Source organism: Crocuta crocuta, unplaced genomic scaffold (assembly GCF_008692635.1).
Source record: "Crocuta crocuta isolate KB4526 unplaced genomic scaffold, BGI_CrCroc_1.0 scaffold31, whole genome shotgun sequence".
Classification (NCBI taxonomy): domain Eukaryota; kingdom Metazoa; phylum Chordata; class Mammalia; order Carnivora; family Hyaenidae; genus Crocuta; species Crocuta crocuta.
Genome location: NW_027528362.1, coordinates 11,579,333 through 11,602,191, shown reverse-complemented (window position 1 = coordinate 11,602,191; position 22,859 = coordinate 11,579,333). Strand labels below are relative to the sequence as shown.

Here is a 22,859-nt window from a genome sequence, read left to right as displayed (position 1 = left end):
TGGGGGGCTCAGTTGGTTAAGCGTCCAACTTCGGCTCAGGTCATCATCTGGCGGTTTGTGAGTTAGAGCCCCAAGTCGGGCTCTGTGCTGACATCTCAGAGCCTGAAGCCTGTTTCAGATTCTGTGTCTCCCTCTCTCTCTCTGCCCCTCCCCCGCTCGTGCTCTCTCTCGATCTCAAAAATAAATAAAACATAAAAAATTTAAAAAAACAACTACTGTATCCATTTTATATGAAAGGATATTGAGAGATTAAGTAACTTCCCCAAGGTTCAGAGCTCGTAAATAGCGGAGCTGGAATTCAAACCCAGGAAATCTCTCTGAGAGATAGGCACACTTAATCAGTGCATCACCAGGCTATGAGCGCTAGAGTAACAGTAAGGGCATATAAGGTATAACATTATATGAATCTAAAACTATTGAACAAGATGCAAATGCTCATATGGCAATTCTTCATTGTGCCCCATTGGCCCATAATTCAAGCCTAAGATATTGGTTATACTGAAATAACACTTTTTATTTATTTATTTATTTACTTACTTACTTACTTATTATTTTTTTATTCTTAACTTAGGTAACATACAGTGTAGTCTTGGCTTCAGGAGCAGCAGAAGCCAGTGATTCATCACTAACATACAACACCCAGTGCTCATCCCAACAAGGGCCCTCCGTAATGCCCGTCACCCATTTAGCCCATCCCCCACCCACTTGCCCTCCAGTAACCGTCAGTGTGTTCTCCATATTTAATTAAGAGTCTCTTATGGTTTGCCTCCCTCTCTTTTTTATCTTATTTTTCCTTCCTTTCCCCTATGCTCATCTGTTAAGTTTCTCAGATTCCACATATGCATGAAAACATGTATCTGTCTTCCTCTGACTGACTTATTTCACTTAGCATAACACCTTCCAGTTCCATCCATGTTGTTGGAAGTGATAAGATTTCATTCTTCATCGCTGAGGAGTAAATAGGGCTTTTTACCTTTAATTATCCAATTGGCCAATAGGTGGCACTAAGCAAATGTGTTAAGAGAAATACCAAGAAAAAAAATTTCCAAGACTGATTATTGCTCTACTGCACACATTAGCTCTGAAAGAAAATAATGAGAATGTGGTGCAATAACAAAACTTTAAACAAAAATGCAGGCAAAGGAAGTAAGTATATGTTTCCTACGTAGTCACCGATTCAAATTTTACTGGTAGGAGTTTTTTCTATTTACAACTGTGTAGAGTTTTTCTCTTAAGTTTTTAATAGCTTTACCACTAAAAGTTATGCACTATTATTATGGTAGTAGTAGTTAACGTATTGTATTTTCTAAGAGTAAAAACCTGTGGCTTCCTCAATAAAACACAACGGCTTAATTATGTGTACCACACCACCGTGTTCTGTAAAAAGCAGTTATTCAATAAATGTTTATTTAAACAAGGTAAATGGAGGGGCACCTGGGTGGCTCAGTCGGTTAAGCATCTGACTTCAACTCAGGTCACGATCTGATGGTTTGTGAGCTCGAGCTCCGAGTCAGGCTCTGTGCTGACAGCTCAGTGCCTGGAGCTGCTTCAAGTTCTGTATCTCCCTCTCTCTCTGCCCCTCCCCTGCTCGTGCTCTGTCTCTCTTTCTCTCTCTTTCAAAAATAAATAAGCATTTAAACAAGGTGAATGGAACTGAATGCTCCTTAAAGCTGGAAGGCATTTGGGCCAGAGTTAGTGAAACGTTCCAGGCAGTTGCTTTTTCCCCCCAAACATGACTTTTATGTTCCAAAAACCTATTGCCATGGAAAAATCTCCTGCTTGTACCATCTGAAATTCAAATACAGGGATTCAAAACAACAGCCTTAACTGATCATAGCTGTTCTGAAGCTGTACAGGGAACCAGAGAAATCTCCATGGTCGTAGGGTCAAACCTGTTGCATAAAACAATCCGAAGCACGTTGCCAGGGCAGAATGGGAACCAGCACAAACTTCTCAGGCAGGACAAATGAAGTAGAGACTAAAATTCAGAAACATTACAGCTGTGTGTCCCTTAAAGACATGCGTAGGGCCTGCGTGAAAGGATCGCGTCATTCTGGAGCTCAGTGCCGGCTCTCTCCAGCTCCCCGTACACTCCCACTCCTGGCTCCCCGCTCTGTGCCCTCCCGGGGAGCAGTGCTATGGGTCAGCGGGGACCCATCAGCAGCCAGCCCCCCTCAGACCCCCACTCTAGCTCTTCCACTCCCCAGACTCCAGGTACTAATCTCCAACCATGTCACCGACGGAAACCACAAGGAAGATGCGCTCTGTCCTTCAACGATTCTCCACTGACGCCACCCCACTGTGCCCTTCCCATGTCCCCATGATCACTGTTCTTCAGTAACTGCTGACCCGGATAACCTCTAGCGACTGCTTTTCTTTTGCAGTATAATGCGATCCACGGCAAAACTGCGTGGTCTAGACTCCTGGTGAAGACGTCCATGTGTGTCTGTGGTGCACACAGCCCCACGTGGCCGCATCGTGCACCGTGGCTGCTGGTGTGGAAACCCACAGCGATGTCACACCCTCCGGCCTTGCTGAACCGCTTTCCTACTCAACTCCCCCACCTGTCTCCTTTCGGGCGCTTACGGAAGATTCCTACCACCCCACCTTGCACTGAACTTGAAGCCTTCTACTGAATCTCAGCCCCACAATTGAGGAGCCTCTTTTCTACTCCCATCTCCTTAATCAGACTTTTCTTTCCCGCAGGAAGTACTGGCCCATCTCTGAAATGTACAGAATTTCACTGGACCCCAGTGATGTTATAAAGATATACAGTCGACTCATCTACATTTATTAAATACGTGTATTTAATTCCCACACGTACACTGCGGTGCTGGGCAAGAACTGGGTAATTTTTGAGAATGCTTTGGGCACCAAATGATATTCATTTGGATTATAATTTAAAGGGAAGCCAAAAAAAAAAAAACCAGCATAATTTATATGAAGTTTAAGCCATACTTAATCCTGGGCAATGTTATTTCATAAGGCTAGAAATCTCTTATTTATGACATTCTTAATTTGCATGAGAAATGAATAAAACAAACAAGTGAATTAGAAGTGGTTTTCCTTGAAATTTGCATGGATATCATAATATTGATTCCCAGATGCTTGATTTGGAAGAGTTATAGCTATCTAAAAACATGCAACTTAGAATGTATTTACTTAAGCTAAAATGCGAAGCCAATTTACATAAAGTAATCTGGAAGGCACTTTAGTAACTACACAGCCCTGTTCTTTCACAAAGGATCATTTTAATAAATGATTGTTGCACTAGGCTGTGATTTACATCGGAGACTACTGTTCCTTGACATTACAATTAGGCCAATAGCGCCTGTTACTCTGTTAGTTAACCGAAGTCTATTTGATAGCTGTGGTATTTATAAATTCTTTAATTCTTCTGTGTCAGTAGTCAGTATATTACAATATGTGAACAAAGATAATTATGGTATTCTACCCAAAATCATTCTAGATGATTTTGAGCTGTGCTGTAGAAATGCAGGTTTTCAGTATATGGTTTGAGCTTAATAAATGGTTATGAATTAGAGTCATTAATGAACACATATGTCACCATTGAAAAGCTGCAGAACTGATTTATGGGACATTCTTCATAAAGAGAGAAATCTCCAGAATTAGGCATAGGTTTGAGAATTCATGACAGCAGATTTAATTTTTTAAGGATGTCTTTTTCAAAAATAGAAAATATGAAAAAAATACATTGACCTATCAATTAAATATAAGTTTCTCTCATTTCTTTTAAAACTTTTTCTAATTTATTTGTTTTGAAATGTATAGGGAGGGCAAGCCAGGGAGAGGCTGAGAGAAAGGGAGAAAGAGAATCCCAAGCAGGCGCCACACTGTCAGTGCAGAGCCTGATGCAGGGCTTGATCTTAGGAACTGTGAGATCATCACCTGAGCCCAGATCAAGAGTTGGATGCTTGACCATATGAGCCACCCCAGCACCCCCAAGCTCTTCTCATTTCTAAATGAGGAATCAGATAGTAAAATTTCCAGAATATCAAGGCACCTTGGTGGCTCAGTTATCTAAAAGTCTGACTCTTGATCTCAGTCAGCTCAGGACTTGATCTCAGGGTCATGTGTTCAAGCCCCACATTGGGCTCTGTGATGGATGTGGAGTGTACTTAAAAATAATAAATAAATAAATAAATAGGTAGATAGATACATTTAAATTTTTTAAATGTTTTATTTCTGAGAGAGAGAGAGAGAGAGAGAGAGGCAGCGTGAGCAAGGAAGGGTCAGAGAGAGAGGGAGACTCAGAATCTGAAGCAGGCTCCAGGCTCTGAGCTGCCAGCACAGAGCCTGACACGGGGCTCGAACCCACGAACCGTGAGATGATGACTTGATCTGAAGTCGGACGCTTAACTGACTGAGCCACCCAGGCGCCCTTAGATAGATACATTTTAAAAAAGTAATGTTTTATCTATTTTTGAGAGAGCACAAGCAGGGGAGGGGCAGAGAGAAAAGGGAAAGAGGATCCAAATCCGGCTCTGAGCTGACAGAAGTGAGACCAATGTGGGACCTGAACTCTTGAACAGCAAGATCATGACCTGAGCTCAAGTCAGGCACTCAACCGACTGAGCCACTCAGGGGGTCCGAAATAAAACTGATTTAATAAATAAGATTTCCGGAGTATTCCCACGTGCACACCACCATGGCAGAAACAACTCTGGCCCACAGCGATAAGTCGAAAGGGCAGTAACTTTTAGAAAACCAAATGCAAAGAGCACAGTTCTCACAGGGTGATGGGCTTCTAGATCTTTCTTTAAGGTGTGAGCTTTTATTTAAATGTTTTATTTTAAACGTTTATTTATTTTTTAAGAAAGAGAGAGAGTGCAAGCAGAGGAGGGGCAGAGAGAGAGGGACACACAGAATCCAAAGCAGGCTCCAGGCTCTGAGCTGTCAGCATAGAGCCTGATGTGGGGTTGGAACCCACGAACCGTGAGATCCTGACCTGAGCTGAAGTCAGACGCTTAAATGACTGAGCCACGCAGGCACCCGTAACATCTGAACTTTTGGATGGCTTTGTTTTAGGGAATAATCTAAGATAACAGCAGCTAAGTTTTTATTCCAATGTCATCAGACACTCTCATTATTGAATCACAGAATGAACTGACAGGTGTCTTCTGCAAATTCGTGCCCAGCAGGGTGTGTGCAGGGGGCACTGTGGAGGGGGAGGCGTCAGCTGCCAGGTGGCTCTGGCACACCTGCCACACCCCACTGTGAAACAAGCACCGAGAGAAGGGGTGGGGGGGGCTGGCGCCACACGGCCTCTCACGTGCGTCACACACAGCACACGCTGCAGAGCCTCCGGGGTCCTGATGACGTACAAACGGTTCATCCACATTAAATTCATTTGCTATGATTAAAGTAAATGAATTGAGGTGACTTGGGATAGCTAACTATCTCAGGTGTGCTGAAAGTACTTCTAGATATCTTAGTCACGCACTCATTCCTGTGCCACATAGAAACTGAGCTCCTACCGTGTGGCGGGCTGCAAGACAATGTCTCTGAACTCTAGGGACACGCACATGGCAGCCACTTAAGACGCTGTTGAATATATGANAGGTAGGTACATGTTCAAAGGTGGCTTTGGAAAGAATAAGAACAGGAAAACTCGACGAGCCTGGAGAAGACAATGCCACCAGGTCAGATTGAGGGGATACTGTGATCGTGGGTGAGGCGGGGAGAGGCTGGCATCAAAGCAAAATCCAGGTTTCCAGTGTGGAAATGAGAAAGGGTTTGTGCCACCTATGTGATGTGCGGCCTGGGGGGAGACTGCTGGAGAGACCCGGGAGCTCCTGCATCCAGCTCTGGCCACGTGCTGGGGAGGTGCGCGGTGGGACGCCCAGCAAGGCTGTTGGGCAGGGGTCAATGCGGTACGAAGGGGAGCTGTGGGGTTAGGATGGGGGGTGATGGGTCACGGAGGGACTGAGTCATGGGACCAGACAGCATGAGCAAGCGCACAGTGTAAGACCTCGAGGCCCCTAAAGTAACAGGCACACACAAGAGAGTCGGATTTTGTCTCAAGCGCAGAACAATCATCATGAACTCGGATTATTCTAGTCGTTTCCTCTAAGGTAATGAAATCGGAAGGTTAGCTCTGTAGGTGGAGACTCCCAGGGCAGCACACTTTTGGGTTCTGACCATGGTCCTGAATGGTTACTGATGGTCTGTCTGTCCCACCCACTAGGGAGTCTGCCTAGCATACTTGCTTCTGGCAGGATCCTTCTAGCAACTCTTGAGTCTGCTCTTCCCCTACTGTGGCCAGGACAAACCTGGTAAAAAAACCTACCGGGGCTGTGTGAAAACAAGACAGTCAAGTGGATGAACACACTCCAGGTGTATCCTTGGGTACAATTCCTGAGCTTTATGGTATGAAATTTTCTGACCTTTATCTTAGCTGTGAATAGGACTTTCTGGTTCCTCCTTGAACCCTGGCAATATTTTAGGTGGATGAAAACTGCCATGAGCTGTCTTCAAATAAAAGCAAGTGTTATGTAATATAACTTAAAATCACTTCTAAATTGGGTGAAGGGAGTCAAAAGTATGAACTCCCAGTTATAAGGTAAGTCAGCCCTGCAGTTATAACACACAGCATGGCGGCCACAGTTAGCAAACTGCTCTGTGAAGTTGAAAGACACTGAACAAGTAAATCTTAAAAGTTCTCATCACAAGAAAAATAAATTAACTATGTGAAGTGATGGGTGTTAATTAAAAACTTACAATGGTGATCGTTGTGCAATACATACAGACATCAGATCACTAGGTTGCCTACCTAAAATTAACACAATGTACATCAAACAAGTCAATACTGGGGATGAAGATTTATTACCTGCCCCTCAACTGCAATAAGGCTTCTTATTCTCGATTTTTTTTAATGTTTATTTATTCTTGAGAGAGAGAGAGAGAGAGAGAGAACATGAGCAGGGGAGGGGCAGAGAGAGAGGGAGACAGAATCCGAAGCAAGCTCCAGGCTCTGAGCCATCAGCACAGAGCACAACATGGGGCTCGAACCCAAGAGCCATGTGATCATGGCCTGAGCCGAAGTCTGACGCTTAACCAACTGAGCCACCCAGGCGCCCCTCTTGTTATCGATTCCTCTAACATTGAAACTTCACTATCAGCTCTTAATAATCCCCACAAAACACGCTAATCTGGCCAATCTCCCAAAGGTATCTACACACCAAAGTGGCATTTTCTATGTGAACAACAGTAATCTCTAAGTATATTACATGTTTTCAATCCAACTATTCTGAACAAATAGTTTTTAAAAAGTATGTTAAAATATTTTAAAATAGATCTTGAACACCTTTAATTTGCACCAGGCCTCAATCTTTTTTTTTTTTCTCCTTCATTTCCACAAACTTTGACGAATCGATGGTCAAGCTTGTGGTCTATTATGATATCTCCTTGTATTCATAAACTACAGGTTTCTTGGCTCAACATATTCTCCGACCCAAACAAGAAACTTACGTGTTTAAACTTGGAATCAAACATAGGCCTGCTGAATCCAGATCTGCACGTTAGGTGTCTCATTATTTGTTTGCTGGCTTCCGACTTGCCCGATCCTCTTTCTCCACTGAAAGAAGAGAGAGAGAGAAAACTCAAATTTAGCATTTTGGAGAATGTAGTCAACAATTCAATGAGCAGCAATAATCTCGATACAAAGATGGTGAGGGAAGGACAGAAGAACCTTTACCGAGTGTATGGTATCATCTACCTCTTCCCTTTGATTTACTCATCCAAAATATGTAGTACGTGTCCTGGAGCCACAGTGCCTTGCTAAAGCTTTCAGAGCCTGCAAGGAATGGCATTACATCTTCCGTGGCCAGATGTGACCAAGTGAGTAAGGTGCCAGGCACCTTGATGCTGTCAGCCTGACGTTCCATGTTCTCCATTTTTCTTGAATCCAGGAAGATACAGTAACCACCCTTGTTATCTGTAGTGACAACATTCTTGATGTTTCTCATACTTCCTAATTCATCCAGTTTCTATAAATAATAATTGTATTATATTCCTGACATGAGAGGATCGAGAACTGACATAAAATTTCAATACAATTACTATTTACTAAATACCAAAGCTGTCTGATAGAAAATAAAGTGGTTAGTGTTCCCAGATAGAATGCTCAGGAAAACAGTTTTTACTCATCTGATAACTTAAAAATTAATATATATATATATATATATACACACACAAAGCTTTTTACTAGTGCTTTCTCAAGCTTCTCCCCTGGTTATTCATACTAATGAATTGGATGAAAGGGTGTTTGCCAGAAAAGAAGAAACTGAAATGTACTTCTTTTATTCAAGTCTCCAGCTGTTAACAAAATGCTTCTGCTCCCTTACTCCGCACTGACCATAAATATTTTAATGACTTCCAGAACCATCACTCTGGCAGCCTGAGGGGAGCAGGTGCCAGAGACCTGTGCATGATAAGGGGCTCCTTTTCGGGGTTCAAAGTCATTGTCTTTTAACCTCATTTCAGAGCAGAAACAATTTAGATCACTCGTGATGGAAATTTCACTTCTATACTTGTATTCACTATTATAAATATTCTATTACCTGCTAAAATAATTGGATGGGTACATAAACCTTGTTTTTTGGAGATTCTGCTCGCCTTCACTCAAGGGTGGATCTCGAAAACACCATTTTCCTTTTAAAAAGGGTGCTCCTTTTTTCGGGTGAAATTTACTGAGAGCCTACTATGTGCCAGAGTCTATGCTCGGCTGCGGAGCTGAAGAGGTGGACGATACTGCTCCATGGGCCACCATCCATCATCTCAAATGAGCACAAAGGGCATCACGAATACAAACTTAAAATGCAGGAGCAAGGCAAACAATGTGCCCACAGGTGGAAGAAAACAGGGGAGGCTTTGGGGGGTAGGTGGATTCTTGGAGAAGGGGTGGCACGGGAGGCAGCTTTTATCCAACATGAAACACTCAACCAGCTCTTCTGGAGCATCTAGTCTGAAACCTGAAACAGGTGGTGCGTGTACAATGGTGAACAAGGCCAGCAGTCAGCTTAGCTGTGAGGGTGTGTGGCTGCATTGGAGGTCACGTGAGTACCTCCCCCCACCACCCCGCTCTCTGCCACTGTGCATGCTGTCACTCCACGCTCTGTCACTCCCCGTAGCGGTAGAGAGAATAATCAATCCACTTACCTAGCTAAAATCACTTTCAATTTCAACCATCTCATAAAATCTCAAAATGGGTACATTTTATTGAAACTCTGAGTAAAATGCAAGGACATTTAAAAAATGATACAACACAGGACAGGATAGGATATCACATTGAAACTAAAATTCCTAGCATGATGTGTTCAAGGAACATTCCTTGATCTGAAAACCCGGTCTATGGTTAAACTAGAAATTGACGAAGGATTTTGGGCGATGCCAATCATGGACCCATAGGAACCTGAAAGCTTATTTGAACAGCCTTGTCTGCTAAACCTGCACATGACCGAGGCAGACCTTACTCTGTGAACTTCACAAGTCACTTGTATGTTCAGCTTGTAACATTAATTTGGATTTGTTCAACACACTGTTAGGATAATGGATTTTTGCCACGTGTTCTCTAACAATTAATTAAAACCATCTATCAAGACCTTGAGAAAATTAAAGATAAGATCAATTATGGTGAACACCAGACTCTCAGTTATAACCCAAGACAAATATCTGAAAATTACTAAAAACGATTCCTCAAGATGAAGCCTAGGGTGCTAGTGAGGCCTGTAATTATCAAAAGTGAAAAATACAATTTATATTTGAAAATAAAATTTAGAGGGGCACCTGGGTGGCTCAGTTGGTTAAGCGTCCAACTTTGGCCCAGGTCATGATCTCACAGTTCATGGGTTCGAGCCCCGCATCGGGCTCTGTGCTGACAGCTCAGAGCCTGGAGCTGCTTCAGATGCCATGTCTCCCTCTCTCTCTGACCCTCCCCTGCTCATGCTGTGTCTCTCTCTCAGAAATAAATAAAACATTAAAAAAAAGAAAATTTAGAAATTCCTGCCCTAGTTCTAAGTTATAGGACATATATTCCAGGAATATTTGCATTTTGATCTCCAAATCTTAAATTAGCCTTTATAAATGTACAATAGACTCTCAGCTATGATCTTTTTTTAAAAATTTATTCTCAAGTTAGCTAACATACAGGGTAGTCTTGGCTTCAGGTGTAGATTCTCATGATTCATCACTTACATACAACACCCTGTGCTCATCTCAACAAGTGCCTTCCTCAATACCCATCGCCCATTTCCTCCACCCCACTCCCTCTACCCTCACCAACCCTGTTTTTCTCTCTGTGTTCAAGCATCTCTTATAGTTAGCCCCCTTTTCTGTTTGTATCTTAGTCCCCCTTCCCTTCCCCTATGGCCTTCTGTTAAGTGTCTCATACTCCACATATGAGTGAGATCATATGACATCTGTCTTTCTCCAACTGACATTTTATTTAGCATAATACCCTCCAGTTCCATCCACTGCTGAGTTCAATCCATTTCATTGCTGAGTAGTATTCAGTGTTGTGTGTGTGATGTGTGTGTGTGTGTGTACCACATCGTCTTTATTCATTCACCAGTCAATGAACATTTGGGTTCTTTACATAATTTGGCTATTGTTGATATCGCTGCTATGATATTTTAAACAACGTACTTAGTTGAGTTCTAAACTTACAAATTTTAAAGACAGTATATTAAATGCCTTTATCTTAGGACAGTCAAGGAGGTAGAGTAGGCATATAAAAACATCAGTACTGAAAGAAGACAATGACTTAAATAATAAGTCCTGTGATCACAGATTTGTTCTTCATTTATTAAAACCTGGACAGAGGCACCTGGATGACTCAGTTGGTTGACTTTTGATTTTGGCTCAGGTCATGATCTCACAGTTTGTGAGTTCAAACCCTGTCTCAGGTTCTGTATTGGCCATGGTGGATCCTGCTTGGGATTCTCTCTTTCCCTCCCTGTCTGCCCCTCCCCTGCTCCCTCTGTCTGAAAAACAGACAAACAAACAAACATTAAACAAAAACCTTGAGAAAAAAAAATATTTTTTCAGAAAGACTGGTTGACACATGGCATTATTAGCCTTTAAAAATGTCCCAAATAAATAGTTCTGCAGAATATTAGCAAGTCCTACCAGAAAAGCAATTCCATGAGCAAATTCATGTAGAAAGTACTGGATTTAAGATAAACAGTTGTTTTTTTTTTAACCAAAAGAACTTGCTAGATATTGTGAAATCTGTAACAGGCAGATTCCCAAAGGATATGATTCTTTGGCTCCTCAGAAGTTTGCTAAGGACCTATGTCTTTCAAAAACAATTAAGCAGATTTAATAAGAACTTAGGAAAATCCATGGATTTGTGCCCAGCATTTTAGGGAAGGCTGGGGTGGGCTGCCAGAAGCCTCCTTGGGCTGGCCACAGGGGGCGAGCCATGCACTGGTGTCTGGCTGGGAGAGCAAGTAAGCTTCAGGGTTCAGGCCCAGAAGCCAGACTATGGGCTCACATCCCACATACAGCATCCACTGGACCCTAGACTAATTAATCACCATTTGCTGATTCACACTATTGGGCTCAGATCCCAGATTCACTATTTACTGATCATGAGGCCCTAGATGAGTTACTCCTTCTAATAAAGGTTGCTGGACACATAAAATCATGATGCTAAAGCAATGGATAAGGGAATACATGGGAAGTACCCAATGGAAGGGCTGGCACTAGTTCTTTATAAGTATCAGTTGGTATTATTGCCCACACTATTAGATACTCCCCGTAATCTTAAAAGTGCTCCCTTTTTCATCAAAGTTACACTAGAAGCACCAACAGAGCAGATACAAATAGAGTTGCTCGAATCGAGGANCCATTCTCCCTACCATTCTTGGGAAAACACTACTTGCAAGCTATTTTGAAAACCAGAACACTGAAGTTTACAACCATCAGTCAGACCCTTCATGGAACTTTTGACCAAAGTGGTAATGTAAAAGTATATTTAAAAAAGTGGTTTTTACGTATTTGGATATCTTTTGGGTTCCATGCAGGTGTCCATCTTTACTCTCTTTCATTTCACTTTAAGAAATTGTGGAAAGCTTCATTCACAAGTTCTGTTTCCAGCCAACACTACTGATTATAACTCAGGCAAAGTCGTGAGGGTTAAAGAAGTCCCCACTGGTAGAAGTTTCTCCTAATATGAAACGTAATTCTCAATTTTAATACCTAAATAACGTTTTAATCATTTACCAGTACATAATCACATTTCACCTCTAGTCTCTACTTCTTGTGGTACCTGTGTGTGTAGGGGGGGCGATTTTTTGCTCCAATGCAAATCCCTGTCCTGAACATCTTGTAATTTATGAGCTAATGCTACCATTATGTTTCAGTATAAAATACTTCTGGTGTATACTTTGAGTAAAATACAAGCAAACATAAATGCCTAGGAGTGGGTGGGAAAACCCACATTTGCAAGGTAATAAATAATTTGTATTTTGTATTTGAGCAGCGCCACATTTTGTGAACTGTGGTTCACTAACAGCCAGTGCCTTTCCTTCCCCACTGTTTCTAAGGTTTGAAAGCAAAAATACTCTGGCTCTAAGTGGTAAATCTTCCAAATGAATTGACTTTCAGGTTAAGTTTGTTGGTATTGATTCAGCCACACTTGGGGCTATTTCTAATAACAACGATGTCTCTCCTTTGTAACGAGTCAAATGTACTTATTGCCAAGACATATTGGACCGCCGGATGCTGAGGAAGTAAATGAACAGAAACCACATGAAATGAGGACAGCTTGACCGCCAAGCCTCCAGCGTGACGCCGAGCATCCATCTGTCCAGGCGCTGGGTGCGCTCACCTGAGAATGAAGCACTGGGACCGCTCCTCCTGGAAAAGCTGGTGGAAGGCCCTCTCGGCACAGGAAAAGATGTGAGGCGGCAGAGAGGAGCAGGGCTGCCCCGAGCTGCTGAGGTAAAGCTGGGAGACCTGCAAAACGTGCGGGACACAGACGTCTGTGAGAAGGGCTCTGGCTCCTCTACCCTGGGACACAGTCGACTTCTTTCCAATACACAAACGTGACAGACTCTATTTCTGAATCTCATTTGTAACTACAAAACGTTTGGGAAATTATGCCCTTTTCAGCACGGTTAAAGGGTTCACCATGATAAAACAGGGGCATATACTTGATCCTTCATTACTTGGTTCACAGGCTTGCAATTATTCTGCTGTCCTTAAGCAGAGCAACGGACACAAATCCAGTTTAATAGACACCCACAGAGTAAGCTGAACCTGGGCTAATTTACATCAAATGCAGTGTCTCTGGATGACATTTCATTTACATAACATAAGACAGAAAGGAGTTTTAATCCCAATAGAAAGCAGTTGCAGCTGAAACACAGAAGAATCTACAAATTTCTCAGAAAAATGAAAAGGAGCTTAATTTTAGTGACATGGTGATTTATGAGGATTGCCATAGTTCCAGTATTTTTAGTTCTTTTGCGTTTCTAGTAAAGTCTGCTATATTAGAAAAAATCATTAAACGACAGGGAGGTGTCTGAGCCATGAAGCAATATCAGACAAATGAATTTATTTATTTATTGTTTTACAAAGTAACTGGCCTGTAGCCTCAAGGATGTCAAGGCTAGGAAGGTCAGGAGAAGATGAAAGAATGAGTCCAGACAAGATGAAAAGGCCTGGAGGCTCAGTGTGCCCATCCTGTGATGGCAGCCTGGTCTTGGGCAACCTGGTCTGTGGGCATTACACGGTGATGGGAAAGGCCTGAATGAGGCACCCTGACTCAATGGTCACGTTGCATTAGCAGCAATTCCCTGATTCCAATGCGGTGTGGGGGTTGCACAGGTCAATGCCTTGGTTTGGAGAAAATGCACAAGGCATGTACTCAAGGCTGATGGGACACCATGCCAGCAAATCATTTGAAAGTGGTTGGGAAAAAAGTTGTCTGTACTATTTATCTGAAATTTTTTCATATGTTTAAAGTTATTTAAAACCGTAAGGAAAATATTTTTTAAATAGAATAAATGATCTACAGCTATAAAAAATAATTGAATGAATCTCACAAACATGACATTGAGTGGAATCTATTAGACACAGAGAGTGCACTCTAGAAGATAAAGTATAAAAACAGGTAAAATTAATCTACACTCTTAAGAAATGATGTGCCCTTGGCAAGCTACTAGTGATTGCAGAGGAGTGAGAGTGGGCTTCTGGAGTGCCAGAAATGTTCTGGATCTGAGGGCTTATGAAAACTTATCCATCTGGACACTTAATAAATCCATGAGTACTGTATCTCAATAAAAACTCCAAAAAACCAAAATCTGTAAATACTCTGGTCCTGGTGCCATGACCAGAAAAAGAGATAAGTGGAACAGACTAAAGAACTCAGCCCAAGCCCACACATGGGTGGGGATTTGGGGCACAAAATGGGCTGTTTCATGCATCGGTCGTAAAGGATGGTATCCACAAAACTGACTGTTAGTAAAGGAAATGAACACTGATCATGCCATATGCCATATGTAAACATGAATTCCAGATGCATTTAAGTCCCAAATACAAACAGCAAAGCATAAAACATTTACACAAGGAAAGAGAATAATACTGTCATGATTTTAGAATAAGTAGATACGGTTCCCAAATACAAATTATAATGGGAAGGATGACATAATATCACAACAGTATATTTGACAATTGCTTTTCTACCACAAACATCAAACATACAGTAATGATGATAACAGTCAAAGACAGAGAGGATATTAAGCTGTGCATACAATCCATACGTTATCTATATCTTATAAATGACTCCTGCAAATAAATACCTACAAAGAAAAACTGGAAAATAGAAAAATGGACAAAAAATATAAACAGAAGAGGATAACTAATATGAGAAAAATTCAGAAACTCTGGTAACCAGGGAAATCCCATTTCAAACAGTAGGGTAATAGATATACTGATAACTTTATCAATGCCATAGTAATAATAATAATAATAATAATAATGGGGGTGACTAAGTGCCTCAGTCAATTAACCACCCAACTCTTGATTTTGGCTTAGGTCACAATCTCTCAGTTGTGAATTTGAGCATTGCATCAGGCTCTGTGCTGACACCTAGCAGAGTGCTTGGAACTCCGTCTCCCTCTCTTTTCTCTCTGCACCTCCCTTGTTTGTGCCTGCACACTCTCCCTGCCCTAAAATAAATAAATAAACATTAAAAACAATCGTCATCATAATAATAGTAATAATAGCTTACACTTGCTATGTGCTTGTTGCTGTTCTAAGCACTTCATACTTACTCATCTAATTCTCGTAGAAATCTACAACTGGAGTATGAGAATACTCCCCCTTTTTACAGGTGAGGAAATTGAAGCAAATAAGTTACTGACTGGTCCAAGGTCACATTGCTAATTAGTGGTGGAGCTTGGATTCAAAAGGAAGTTTGCTTCAGCACTAGAAAAACTCATCTATAATACTGAAAGTTATTCTCGCTAATGGAACAGTTAATTAGCAACAACTTCTAAACTTAAGAAGGCAGGCTTGACCACGTATCTCTCTGAAGAAACTCTCGAACATTAGCAAAAAAGCATACACAAAACAGCTCTTAGCACTCTTTGTAAGAGCAGAAAACATGGCAATAATTAAAAATTGATGTAAGGTTTAATGGATGAATAGAACTGATTGTGTTTTAATACGATATAATAAATACTATAGGGCATTTAAAATAGATTATCTAGATCGAAAAATATCAATATAAAATATTTTGAAAGCACAGTAATAAAGACTTTTTTCTGGTAAATGGATATGGGTAATATGTCCTCTGAGTGAATTAAAATAGAAAATAGTGGTACATGCAGTGTTGCATTGCATATGTACAGTAGTCCCCCCTTATCCACGAGTATACACTCTAGGACCCCCATGGGGAGGCCGAAAACCACAGAGAGTACTGAACCATATATACACTTTTATTCCTATACATACAGAACTATGATAAAGTTTAATTTATAAATTAGGCACTGTAAGGGATTACCAGCAATAACTAAGAATGAAATGGAACACTTATAACAATATACTATAATAAAAGTTGGGGCGCCTGGGTGGCTCAGTTGGTTAAGCGCCCAACTTCGGCTCAGGTCATGATCTCACAGTCCGTGGGCTCCACCCCTACACTGGGCTCTGTGCTGACAGCTCAGAGCCTGGAGCCTGCTTCAGATCCTGTGTCTCCATCTCTCTCTGCCCCTCCCCCGCTCGCACTCTGTCTCTGTCTCTCAAAATAAAATAAAGACATTAAAAAAATTTTTTAAAAAAAGTTGGTGGGTGCCTGGATGGCTCGGTCAGTTAAGCATCTAACTTAGGCTCAGGTCGTGATCTTGAAGTGCATGGGTTCAAAACCCTCGTCAGGCTCTGTGCTGATAGCTCGGAGCCTGGAGCTTGCTTCAGAGTCTGTGTCTCCCTCTCTGCCCCTCTCCTACTCCTGGCCTGTCTGTCTCCCTCAAAATAAATATTTTAAAAAATTAAAAAAAATAAATAAAAGTTGTATGAGTATGGTCCCTGTCTTAAAATAGTTTCTTGTCTTATACTCACACATCTTCTCGTGATGATGAGAGATGTTCAAATGCCTACGTGATGAGATAAAGTGCAGTGAGTATCGCAGGCACGTGATGTAGCATCAGGCTACTTCTGACCTTCTGATGCTACATTAGGAGGAAGATCAGTCCCTGGCTGACCGTGGGAAACTGAGACCATGGAAAGCAAAAGCTCAGATAAGAGGGGGTGATTATATGTGAGTGTGTATAAAGACTAGATGAAAGATAACAGTTTCAGGAAAGTGGCTGTAATTGCTTATGAAAAGGAATTTGCCTCTGTTGATAGCACACTATGCCATCTAATCTAAGACAGCATACAATTAAAACATAGCTTTATTTTCTGTACCTCACAGAAAATAAATGTTACAGTTAAACCAAGGTACGGTGTGTTCTTACCACATCTTTATAGCTGCATCCCAATCTCAGGAGAGCATTTGAACAAATATGACTTCTTTATTTGGAATAGTTTTTGAATTTTTGTATTTTTAATTATTCCAGAATTTAAAATGGACATCAAAATAATTAATAGGAGTGGTGTATACTCTGTAACTCATAAACCAGCCAGGGAGTTTTAGCCTAGCTTTATTTTCTTGTTGGACATATATCTGTTCTTTTTGATCACTTGCACTAATGCTATTTCCCATCCCAAGTCCAACATGGGCCTAATCAAACCTTAACAGATTGCTTTTGAACTCAATCTGTAAAATCTTGCTGAGAATTTCATTAAATGTTACAAACAAGGTGAGACAGAAGAGAGCCAGGAGCATACATAACTCCTACACCATTTCTTCAAACTACTTAGAGTTATGTCTTCTATCTCGGCTAAGTTTTACCAGACGTTGGATGCATAACAGATCTTGGGTGTCTAAGTTTTTTCATGATAATCAAACTAATAACCTTTCTCAGATCTCTTTTCTTATAAGCTTTCTCCTTTTCATGCAGTGTTAGAGTTTATATTGTAAAACATTCCACCGCTACCACGTGGTATTAGTTAACTTAATGAGGATTCTATGCTCTATATGTAATGTCAGTACAAAATAATAGTGTTAACATAATAGTGCATTTAATTAAGATAATAATTAACTCTATTCCTATTGAAGCTTGAAGATTTTCACTTACACAGTTCTAGTTTTCTGACAAGCCATGTGACCTTCAGATTGGTTATCATTGCCTTTTTCATTTTCCTTATTACTACTATTGCGTGTTCTCATGTGGTCCAGCAAATACCATCAGCACCAGCCACTATCTTTACTGCATTTCTTCTCTCCCTACTTCACCTCATTCTCTCCCCATCTACATCCTCTGGGAACCAGAGGATTCTGGTCAGCGGAAATTTTAAGTGCTTTATTGTAGCTCATGGCTGAGGCGGCATCACATCAGCCTCGTTCATGGGTACCTCCCTGTGCTGGACTCTTTGGTTCCAATGAATAAGGTCTTTCTTTTTTAATGAATCACCTCCCTCCCACTTTCTACCATGCTAGACTCCTCTCTGTAAACTGCTGGGACATTGCAGAATCCTGCCCCGTTCAGATTTCTGAAGCCAACCGTACAGTCCCACATCTGATGAGAGGGTCAGGCCCAGGCCCCCCAACTGTCCAGATCCCATAACCCGTAGAACCTTCCTGATGTCAACAACCTGACTCTTACGGGCTGTTGGTTTCACATTATAGTATGAGTGTCACTCTACTTGCCTGAGTGCATTGCCTACTCATTACCTATATAACTATATATAGATGACATATTCTTAAAAAAATGTTTGTATTGTACAGANAGCAATAATAATAATAATAATAATAATAATAATAATAATAATAATAAATTGCCTCTGGGCTCAGCATTTGTACCAAAAGAGTCTGTCATGCATTTGCTCCGGGGTTACGTGACCTGGATTTAAATTCTGTCCCTATCGTCATGGTAGGCTTTAGACAATTTGCTAAACCTACTTAAGCCTTGTGTTTTTTCACCTCCAAAGTGGAAATAATAATTCTTAAGCTGACTGCATTGTCTTTTGTGATTCAATGTGATGATATATGTAAAGACTTTCGCAGCAGGCCTGCCGAGTGATGAATCCTAAACGCCAGGTCCCCTTCCAGCCCCACTCGCCCAGAGGCAATGAGCTCTGCTCAGTCCCTCCAGCTATGTGCCAAACTCGAACACGCAATGGGAATATTAGGAGACCAACAATAATCAGAATCTGACAACTAATGAAGCACTAAGCCAGGCATACCATTATGGCACTTTACACAGTGGGATGAACAGCTTAATCTCACCGCCAGTAGCAACTGAAAAGAAAATGGGTACCAATCACTTCTGTATCCCTGTGTACGCAAAAACATAATCTTGAGAAAGTACCTGCAGGTATTTTATCTGGAGTGGTGGCAGCGTTTTGTACACGGAGATTTCCAGGTGATGCATCTTTGGTGTATGAAGCCCATGGTAAAGATAACAGTGAGAAATACCTGAGGGAAGCCTGACATTGACGTCTGAGGGGACAACTGATATCTATGGCTGAAGTGCTCACTCTGAGGATGTTTACTCAGGTTTCCACAGTGTCACAGACACCAGGTGTTCATCCTTCCTGATTACACCTCGACAGTGTGCTAGACAGACCTGTTCTTTCACATCACCATCTGTCTTGTCACTGCTGTGGCCCCATGCCTCCTCTCCCTCCTCCCCTCCTCTCCTTTAACTCCTCTCCTTCTTCATTGCTTCCTATTATTTTTCAACCTCGTTCTTTTCAAAAAAATGTTTATCTTTTTCAGACAGAGAGAGCATGAGCAGGGGAGGGGAAGAGAGAGAGGGAAAGAGAGAATCCCAAGCAGGTTCTGTGCTGTCACAGAGCTTGTCCCGGGGCTCAGACTCACAAACCATGAGATTGTAACCTAAGCCAGAATCAAGAGCTGGATGATTAACCAACTGAGCCACCCCAGTGCCCCTCTACCTCATTCTTAAATGTGGTGTGAGTCTTAGAAATCTGATAAAATGAAATACGTACGTGAATTATTCCTACTCTTGCATCGAATGGAGAATCTCAACATTATTTCAATTTAACCTCCAAAAACTTCACATATTCACTTGAATTTGGTTTTTCATCATAATTTTTTCTTTTCTTTCATTTTCTTTTTTGTTATACATTCTCCTAGACTTACAAATTAAAAACCTGTGTCTTCAACAGATGCTCTTCTCTTTATTTGTTCCTCAAGCTTTTTTATGATCACATATTTTACCTCAACATATTTATTTTCCTCTTACTTTCTATGTCAGGGTCTGTTGAAAATGATGAATATAAAGGATAATGCATATAAGTTATATGTTGCATTCACTATTTTAAGTTTTAATGAACTGTTCCTTCAAAAATCTCAATACATCATATCTTGTTCTGACAATAATATAGAAGAAATATGTTTCTTCATGTGTCTCTCCTTTCTCTATTAAAGTGTATTTCTGAGAGAACTGAAAATACAACATGATAGTTGAAGCCATAAAACTGCCACACTGTAAACACAAGCTACAAAGTCCCAGGTTTGTTTCATTTGAGATACAATATATATTATAACATGACAAGTTATACTTATAACATGATAGGCCATAATAAAATAACTTATAATGTTAAATTTCCCCTAATACTTAGAATTTGACCTCTAGGTCCAGAGAAGCATTTAAATAAAAGATATATATGTATATATTATTCAATTATTTACAACTAGCTTTTATCTCACCAGAAGATTCTTATTGAGTCTAAGATCAAATGTAAAACCATAAATATAAGGCAGAAACAATACACTAGGAGTCACCTTTAAATAGCAGGGAGTCTTGCTCTCTCTTAAATTGAATAATGATGAACTTGTGAAATATCAAAGATGAAGAATTCTGTAAAGCTGTGTTTAAAGCAAAATAAGAAGCTCCCAATACTTACTTATAAAAGGCAGAAAACTCAAAATGTAATGATATAACTTAAAATGACTATCAAATTAAACTCTAAGAACTTACAAAAAAGGAGACAGCAAAATAAAAAAGCAGAAATCTATTGTATAGAGAATATACAATAGAAAAAAAAGTCGAGATATGGTTTTCTTTGAAAAGATTAATAAAAGGGTGCCTGGGGAGCTCAGTCAGTTAAGCATCCGGCTTCAGCTCAGGTCATGATCTCACAGTTTGTGAGTTCGAGCCCTGCATGGGGCTCTGTGCTGACAGCTTGGGGCCCAGAGCCTGCTTTGGGTTCTGCATCTCCTTCTCCCTCTGCCCCTCCCCCACTTGCGCTCTCTCTCACTCTCAAAAGTAAACAAACATTAAAAAAAAAAGAAAATATTACTACAATTTAAAAATTCCTAGCAAATGGATTTTAAAAAGTCAGAGAAGGCCCAAATGACCAACACAGAGAGGGGGTGGGGGGGAGGGGGGAGATGGGCATGGAGGAGGGCACTTGTGGGGATGAGCACTGGGTGTTATATGGAAACCAACTTGACCATAAACTATTTGTATAAATAAATAAATAAATAAACATTAAAAATTTTTTTAAAAATGACCAACATATGGAATGAAAATAAATCACTCAAGTTCTGCACATGTTGAACAAAAACAGGATCATGAATAATTATATGCCAAAAATTAAAGATTACATATAATGAACAGAATCCTTGAAAAGCAAAATTATTAAAAAACTGACATCAAAAGAAATAAAAATGCAAGTAGTCAATATGTCTATCTAATAACCACAGGTCGGGTTAGCCTTACTCCTCTGGCAGAACTCCTGATTCCTCTTGTCCCGGTCCATCATGTACCCATACACTCCGAACGCCCAGTCTATCATGCACCCATACAGTCCAACCGTCCAGGGCTAAGGCTTGGATGGGACCCACGGGAACAAGGACAGTAGGTAAGGTGTAGTGGTTTCAAAGCAACAGTGGAAGGGACTTTGGTAAGAAGGGTGGAGGTTGGGCTATTTAGGGTGCACTCTCTTTCTCAGAAGGTATTTCTGTAAGAATTCTTCAGTGATTCCTTGGGAGCTTCAAGAAGGTGATGTCTCTCTCCCTTCCCCTCTCCCTCTCCCTCTTCTCCACCTCCCCCTCCAAAATCTCGGAGCAGATCCCTATTTCAAGAACAGGTGTCTACTCTCCACTCCTCTTTGTCATGTTCCTGCTCCCTATGAGGTATTCTGCTTTAACTGGAACCAGCCTTGCGCGAAAGAGAGAGAGAGAGAGCTCGCACGATGATATTTTTGATCTCTCACTACTCAAAAATCATACTGTGTTTTCAGTTGCCTGGAATAATTTTCCAAAAGCAGTTGCTCTTTTAATTTTCAAAGCCTTATAATTAAAAGTGGAAAGTCATTTGGAAAAATGTACCAATGCAATATTATGCTTTCTTATTTTCAGCGTTTTAACATCATAGGACTTTTCTGAAAGAGGTCATGATGTTAAAATAAATATACCAACTGCTCTTGAATTAGTCGGGAAGGAATGGAAAACAGAGTAATGCATTATTTAATTTTAGAAGTCTGTCTAGTGACTACAATGATAGGAAAATTACACATTACAAGTGCAAAGGAATCTTTTGATAAAAATAACATCCCTTTCCATTTTTGTCTCAGAACAAATTAAAGTCACTATTATGCAAATATTCAGTTTAGAATTTCCTGAGAAGTTTCTGACTTCACTTATTATTTCCGGGTTTCCTCATAATCGATCATTTGATATGGTTTGGTACGTCTGCTGAGAGTTACTCTACACTATTAAATGATATTTTAAACTTTATACTCACCATGGTGGAATAAATTGGAAGCTCTTTGAACGGATTAACAAGTAAGAGGATGTCTCCAATAAAAGTCTGTTAAAAGAAATAAGTAGTCAGTGGACTATATAAATACAACACTTAAAATTAAAAATTATAGAATTTTAAAATCATTGTGCAAAATACAGGGAATAAATAAAAGCAATATTTTAACATTTTGTAAATTGTACTTAAAGTGTTAAATAAAGACATGGAAAAATAGATTTCAAAATAGGCTCGTTCCACTGAACACATATCAAGTCAAATGACTGGATTCTAAGAATTTCTTTTCTTAAAGGGGTTTTGTAAGAGTCTGACTGAATAAAACATATAAAATTAAAGCACATGGCAAAATTTGCTGAAGGTAATAAAGTAATGAGTTCAATGCTGCTACAGAATAAGAAGACGATGCATAATGCAAAGTCAAAGTAAAAAAAGCAAATATAAATACTCTTGTGATTAAAAAAGGACAAGTAATGAGATATAACGGCACAAAGAACA

General features: G+C 40.5%; 1 protein-coding gene across 1 annotated transcript in view; it reads right to left on the bottom strand.

Moving 5' to 3' along the window:
* MYO16 (myosin XVI) overlaps nucleotides 1–22,859 on the bottom strand; it is a 461,549-nt gene that overhangs the window by 284,820 nt on the left and 153,870 nt on the right. Inside the window, exons 11-13 of the mRNA XM_077754002.1 lie at nucleotides 22,350–22,415; nucleotides 12,854–12,981; nucleotides 7,492–7,597 (exon numbers count right to left, since the gene is read on the bottom strand). Of these exons, the coding sequence (XP_077610128.1) occupies nucleotides 7,492–7,597; nucleotides 12,854–12,981; nucleotides 22,350–22,415 (300 nt within the window). The remainder of the gene's footprint in view (nucleotides 1–7,491; nucleotides 7,598–12,853; nucleotides 12,982–22,349; nucleotides 22,416–22,859) is intronic.